Source organism: Fukomys damarensis, unplaced genomic scaffold, assembly GCF_012274545.1.
Source record: "Fukomys damarensis isolate Sample0158 unplaced genomic scaffold, DMR_v1.0_HiC HiC_scaffold_5, whole genome shotgun sequence".
NCBI classification, from domain to species: Eukaryota; Metazoa; Chordata; class Mammalia; order Rodentia; family Bathyergidae; genus Fukomys; species Fukomys damarensis.
Window position 1 is genome coordinate 51,735,699 of NW_022900917.1, and position 7,555 is coordinate 51,743,253.

At 37.2% G+C, this 7,555-nt stretch overlaps 1 protein-coding gene across 1 annotated transcript in view; it reads left to right on the forward strand.

Moving 5' to 3' along the window:
• Nucleotides 1–7,555, forward strand: part of Nsmaf (neutral sphingomyelinase activation associated factor) — a 66,061-nt gene that overhangs the window by 2,636 nt on the left and 55,870 nt on the right. Inside the window, exon 3 of the mRNA XM_033759089.1 lies at nucleotides 204–333. Within this exon, the coding sequence (XP_033614980.1) occupies nucleotides 204–333 (130 nt within the window). The remainder of the gene's footprint in view (nucleotides 1–203; nucleotides 334–7,555) is intronic.

The window sequence follows — 7,555 nt, forward strand, 5'->3', positions numbered from 1 at the left end:
CGGAAGACGCCCCGGGGCCTGTGAGAGGCCAGCTTGTCCCCTCTCTCTCACTCCCCTAGACGTACTGGGCCTGCCCTCTGCCCGGGCTGGACGGCCCGCGCCTGCTCTGGGGGTTCACGCTGCGCCCCACAGCGCTGCCACTTTCCCCAGCCTGCTGCTTCTGACCCGAAGCAAACGGGGGACCGGAGCTCAGCTCTGAGGAGGGCGCCCGGAAAGGCCTCATTCTGAGAAAAGCCAAGTTTTCTCCTTAGCCCCCAAGTCTGCTCCCCCAGCGGTGTTAGAAGGTCTTCGGAAAGGGCGGCGGAGAAACTGTCATTGTCCCAGGGTGTTCCAGTAAGGACTTGGTACTTTACTTTTTAGCAGAAGTAAGATGTCCTCCCAGCAGTGCCGTTTTGTAGTTTCTGAACCTGTCCCCAAGGAAAAGCTCACTTTGGCATTTCTGGTGGCTGAAACAATTTGGGGATTATTAGGTCTGTGGTTTCCTTCAGGTGCCAGAAGGAATGTGGACTAAATCATTTTACAAATAGTGTTTTTGGTTGTGAAAAGGTACAGTAATCTAATGTCCTGTTGTCTCAGGAGGTACCAACACAGCAGATTATCCATGGAATACAAGTGCAGACTTTAATTTGGTGTAATTTTCCAGCATCTACACCTATAGGTGTTGACTCAACCGTTTTCATCCAAGTACTCACGACCCTCTCAAATCTGTAATGTAGGCCTGGCTAGGTTATCCAGTCAGAGTTTTGTTTCTCTCTTGCAGAAAAGGAGATGGACAGAAAACTTAACTTGAATATTGCTTCCAAAAACCTTTTTGGCAGTCTGATGAGGTTTTATTCACAGAAAGACTTGTTTGTTAAATAATTGAGTCATAACTACAATAATTCACACTCTGGCGACATTTGTAGTTTCTGTTTCATATGTAAAGATCGTGAGTGTGTTCAAGTACCAACATTATGACTTGTTAGTGTTCTGTATTAATTAGATGAGTATCCTCATTAACATTTAAAACGTTTTGAAAGATTTGAATTGCCATCATGTTATGTGACCTCACAGTCATTTGTACCTGTAACCCCAACTGCCCTGAAAGCTGAGGCAGGAGGATGTTAATTTCCGAGGCAGCTTGGACAGCTTAGTGAGACTGTCTCAAACTAAATAAGGGTTGGCTTTTTTATGGCTCAGTGGTAGAGCACCCCTGGGTTAAGTCCACAGTAATACGCACACATACACAATCATTTCTAACAGTTCTGTGGCTTCTTTGATAAATACAAAAATCTGTTTTCTTTAGATCTGCCTGTTGTTTTGATGGAAATAACTTGTTTTTGCTTTTGTAGACTATATAGCTCTACAGTGTCAGGAAAACCACCTGCACTTGTATTTCTGTTTATAAGCTGCTTTGTTAATATCCGTAGATCAGACAATGTGACAGGCCTACAGCACCCAGAGATAAGAGGTCTTACAACCAAAACATTTTATCAGTGATGAGGAATCAACTATTCTAGAGCATCAGTAATCAGAGAAAAGTGGTGTCATATGTTTTACATTTATTTGAATTGTACTTACTGACTGCCTAAATTTTTTAATACTCTGCCTGTAGCTTTCCAGTCATGGGCTATTGAGCATCCTCTAAGTAGGGTGTTATCCACAGATATTGATTTGAATTATAGGAATCTGACAGTGAAGTGTGGATCAAGCAGTTTCAAAACAAGAATACTTTAAACTGCTAATGAGCCTAAGATTTACCATTTCTGCACAGATTTTTCTTATCTCTTTGCAGTAAAAAGCACAAATGAGTAAAATTGATAGAGGTCTTTGGCTGGGGCTTCCCCAAGAGAAACGTTACTTTCTTTGGGAAGTTTGAGGGACTATTTCAGAAGTCACCCATGGGAGGCCCATGTCTTCATTGTGAACTCATGGGCTCTCTTGTGCTGAATTAGGGAATTTAGATTTCTACAGCTACCATGACCCCAGACAAAAATAAATTTGAAGTTAACATTTATTTCTTAGTCACTGATGCTGCATTTAGAGTAAGTTGGCATTTCCCTGAAAGTGCAAACAGAGAGACTCTTTGGGATATGGTTGCGTTGGTGGCTTAGATCAAGGTGGTGGGAGAAGAAACCAAGAAAAGTGGATAGCTTCTAGATATTTTGAGGAAGTCGGATTAAAAGGTTTAAATGTAGTATATTGTACTGAAGAGGCAATCAAGAAGGGATTCCCAACTAGGATTGTCAGTAAAAAGATAATACACCCAGTTAAATTCAGATTTCAGATGAGTAACAATTAACCTACATATAAATATTTTTTAAATTTAGTATATCAGTATGTTGTTTATCTAAAATTCAAATTTAACTATCTTTATTTGCTAGTCATGACAAACCTCACAGGCTTCTGACTTGAATAATTATATTGTACAATGATGCTATTTATTGATAATGTCTGTGTATAAATGCTTTAGAAATTTTCAGTATTAAAAAAAAAAAGTTGGTCATTCTAATTGAGTGCACCAATATCCTGGATAAGCTTTAAAATGGCAAGGACTATATTGATTTTATTAGTTATTAAAAATGTTTTGTGCAGCTTTTGATGAAGGCAGATAAATAAATCCTTAAAGACAATTGACATATTCCTTAGAATTGTTTGAAAAGGCAGATGTCAGTCGATTAGCAGATGTGGATATTTTACAAACTGCTGCTATTTAAGATACTTCTGTTTTAAGATTTAGAAGCATGCTAATTGTTAACCTTTTTTTTTCTTCATGTCTGGTTGTGGGACTACAGTTTATTTTCATCTTTATGAAATTTAGAGAGTTGAGGCATGTTCCTTCTAAGAGAGAGTCATAGTTCTGTTCCTATAATGTCATAGAATAAATTACTTAATTGTGGTATATAGACTGTCAGTTCAGGCTAAAACATTAGGGATTCCAGATTCTTTACGCCTAAATATTTACAGTGTTTAGTTTTTTATGAGTGTTTTTGTTTGTTCGTTTGTTTTTTGGTGTTTTGAGACAGGATCTCTTACTATGTAGTTCAGGCTGGCCTTGAACGCACTATGAAGTCCACTCTGGCCTTGAACTCCTGATGATCCTCCTGCCTCAGACTCCCAAGTGCTGGGATTACAGGTGTACACCATGTGTGGCTCTTATATTAACAGTTTTACAGGCAATTCTTAGAATTTAGCTCTGTTTCACACATTTCATGGGTGTAGGTAGAATTAATTCTTTTGGTTATGTTGATATTAAATTTCTTTTATGCAACATTTTTTAATTAATAGATTTTATTTTGTAATAATGCACACAGCCTGCCCTACCAGCAATACCCACACCTGGGTGGGCAGCACATTAATGAATGAATGAACCTGCATGGTGGAACACAGAGGGGTTAGAGGGCTAGGGCTGACTGCCACCTCCTTTTTTTTTTTTTTTAATGGAGTCTGTCTTCATTATTTTAAAAACACTTGTGAAGGCAGAGTAATTTCTTATACTCTTCCTTAATCATTAATTTCTAAGGTAGATTATCCCAGTTTTAGATAGATATTCCAGGTATTGATAAAGGAAATAAATTGTAAGAATTAGCTTTCAGTTAGTCATCAGTGCTGATGTATTGCAAGAAATCTGCCTAACTTTAAAGAAATAGGGTGTATTTTTCTCATGTTAAAGAATAGTTGGAGAGGAAATACATTTTGAAAATATTGTGATTAACTTAGAATTTTTATTGACTTTACCCAAAATTCATACTAGCTTAACCTCTGATTCCTTTAGTATCTCAAATTAACTTCTTCCTAAATGGCTACTACTGAGAAGGCTTAAAAATGTACCTAAAAGTGGATTTTGAGTACGTTTTCTATTTGATTTGCATTTTAAAATGTCTTTTTTAAATGTGATATAAAAAGAATGGCCATCTAAAGAATTCAGTGCTTGGTTTCTTCTAAATACCATTGTGATTTCATCCTTTATCCACCAGATATTTAGAAGTTTGTCTTAACACTTCACAGCTCATAGATTTTGAAAATTGTCTTTTTGTTGTGCATTTTAATTTATCCATTTATTTTTCTATTCTTTTTGGTGCTGGAGATCCAACACAGGACTTGTATATGCTGGCAAGTGTTAAATTACTGAGCTACATCCCCAGCGTTATTTATTTTTGAAGTTATATTTTATGACTAGCTTATAATTGTTATTTCTTGGTGAAGTAAATCTTTCATTAATTTAATTGCCCCTTATAGAAATGATTTTTTTTCTATTTTGTCTGATATTAACCTATCAGATTTCTTGTAGATTATCTGCATAATATAGAATGTTCCAGTCCTTTAACTTTCCTCTGTCCTTAGGGTTTGGGCATGTTTCTTGTAAATAGATTATTATTTAGGTTTTTAATACTTTATTTTGATAATTTTTGTCTTAAATTAGTTCATTTATTTATCACAAATGAATTCATTTCTGCTTTTTTATTTTGTTTGCTTATTTTGTCTGTTTTCCCCCCTTCTTTTGGATTCAAGTGCCCTTGTTTATTTTCATTTTTTCCAAGAAGAGTATGGAGGTTATATATTCTATTTCTGTTTTTCTAGTACTTACCTTTGAAATTTTAACATATCTAACTAAGATCATTCTCTTTATCCTTCTCTTTCACAGTGAAAGGACCTTAGAACATCTTAACTACCTATATTTGCATCCTAAATCTTAATATATTATTGGCCAGCCCCTCCAATGGAAATTGAATCTAGGACCTTAAAACTAAGCTGCATTCCTCATCCCTAGCCCTTTTTATTTTTAAGACATGGTCTTGCTAAGTTCCATAGGCTGCCTCAAACTTGGGAGTCTTCCTACCTCAGGCTCAAGTATAATCAAGGGGTTATAGGCATGTGCCAGTATTTCTCATATGTATTTTAAATCTACATATTAAGCACCATGATTGCCTAGTTAATGATTGTGTAGTTTTATGTGCATATTTACCATCATTTTTGTTCAGAAGTCCTTGCATATCATAGCTTCCTTACAGAATTTTTTTCCTTCCTGAAGAATGTCCTTTATAAATTGCTCTGATCAGGGTCTGAGGATAGTAAACTGTCTTTGTTTTTGTCTGTCTGAATATACGCATATTTCACATTCATTTTGAAAGTCAGTATTGCTAGATAGAGCATTCATTCAGCATTTTGAAGATTGCAACAACAAAGGCAGATGGTCAGAAAATATGCCCCAGGCTTGCTGGAGCAGCTTTAGGGCACCCAGAAAAGGTCACTAACAGATATGTTTTGCTCTCCTGAAGCAGCATGCAGCTACGTAATGGGACCAACTTCATATCCAAGTGAAACCAGAACTCTGCCAAATGACCAGGAGCCAGGATGCTCTAGGCCTGTGCTGTGTTGGTGCCCTGGCCAGCCCTGTCCAGCTCAGCATTTGTGGCTGTGGCTCCATGCTAGCTTGACTGACGGCAAAGTCTGCATGATGTCCCAGGTTTTAGGGCAGGGTTTGCTGCATCACTGTTAGTGCCTAGGGGGGCACCAGCAGCTCCCCCGCATGATTAGGGCACTGAGGTCCAAGTTGTGGGTTGACCAGGATCGAATGACTTCGACATAGAGCCACAGCAGGGCTCCGTAGAGCTTTGTAGGCAACCACCTTCTCTTCCAGTAGAGTAGCCTACAATAAAGCAGTATTGGTCAAGTGTAATTGTTCTTTGTCAGTAATCTGCCTTCTTCTGCCTGCCCCCCCACTTTTAAGATAGTATTTTACTAAATTGCTAAATTGCACAGACTGGGTTCAAACTTGTGATACTCTTGCTCAGCTTCTCAGAGTGCTGGGACTGTAAGTCTGTGCCACCATACCCAACTCTGGCTGCTTTTAAAATCTGCTCTTTGTAATCTAGATACAGATTTCTTCATCTATCCTATTCGGGTTTCCTGTTGGAGTATTCTTTTATGTCTCATAATGCCTTGATAGTATTTATCACTTCTATTTTCCTGTGGTGCATTGTGACTTACTGTGATAGTTACTTTTCTATTACAAAATACTTGAAGTACTCAGCTTCCGAGAAGGAAAGGTATATTTAGGCTTATGTTTCAGAGGTTTAAATCCATGGTCCTCTAACTCCAAAGCAGAAACATTGTGGTGCAAGGGCATAGAGAAGAAAGCTGCGGTTTATGGCTTTTGGGGAAGCAAAGACCAAGAGAAGCACCTAAGAGGAAGGGGACAGGTACCAGATACAGGCTCCCAGGTCACACCCCATGACCTCCTTCCTCCAGTCGGCCCTGCCACCTACAAGCCCACTCAGCTGTGAACTCATCTCCTGTCTAGGAGGCTAATTTAATAGTCAGTTTTGCAATGAAGATTAACTACAAGTTATTTAAACTCATCCTGCAATTTACAGTACTAATTTTCTCTCCAGTTGCTTAACTTGTTAAACCATTATTTACATTTTTAATATTAATTATTTTTAAATTTCTAGTTTTATTTGGTTCATTTTTACGAACTGCCTGAATTTCATTTCTTTAAATTGCTCATGGAATAATCTGACACAAAGTATAAAATACTTGTGGCTTTTCAGGTTTGGCTGAATAGTTTGTTGTTTCCCTGACTCCTAATCTGTAATTGTATTTTCTCATGTGCTTTGTGGTTTTTGGTTGTGGCCTCTTACTCCTTAAAAGTTTTTCCTTGGGAATTATTCTCACCCAGGCTTAAATTTGAAGCATATTTTTCCTGAATATTTGCATTTATTTCAGCCTAGGGTTGGGAGAGGAACCCCATTCATTACTATGTCCTCTGACTTTGTCCAAAGTAATTTGAGGTTCTCTGTTCCTTGACAGGTTAGGCAGAGCCCCAAGGAGAAAAGACTGCTTTACTGCCTTCTGATGACTTTGCTGGACTTAGATTTACGTTTATTTTGCAATTCTAAGATTCTCTTCTACTTTTTATCACCTCAGCCAAGCACTGGAAAAGATTTTTTAGTAATATATTCTTGTTTCCATTTTTTCAATTTATCGTATTTTTTCCTCTCCCTTATTACCTTTCCCCCACCCTTCCCACTTTCCCTACACCTTTAGCCCTTTACTTCCTATTTCACATTATTAATTATCTCATTAGGATCCTGTGTACTATTATAGTTTTTCACACCACAGATACTATTCGGTATTTCAGTTAAAGAAATCTCTGTATGAACATTAAAAATAGGGAATCCTAAAATAAAACTAAAAAGGAAAGTAAAAGAGAAAAGGCAGTGATGTAAGATTAAAATAATCCTTAATTCTGAAGATGAAAATGGTCCCTTAACATATTTAAATTGCTTCTTGCTCTTGTAATCTTATCTTATTCTTTTTTTTTGTTATTTAGAGAATACTTTATTAGTTTCTGTAATCAAGCCCATGTAGATATGACCTTACATATTTAATACAGTGCGTTACCCCTGTACAAATGGGAAAAAATAAATAAATAAATAAAATTAACATTTCTAGACCAATATGGCTGTCCATTTCTAAATGGTACAATGCCAACTCAACACAGTAAATTGGGATAACTTTTTCCAAAGTTGACAGCACCGTTAAAGTTTCCCAAAATTCAAATTATATATAT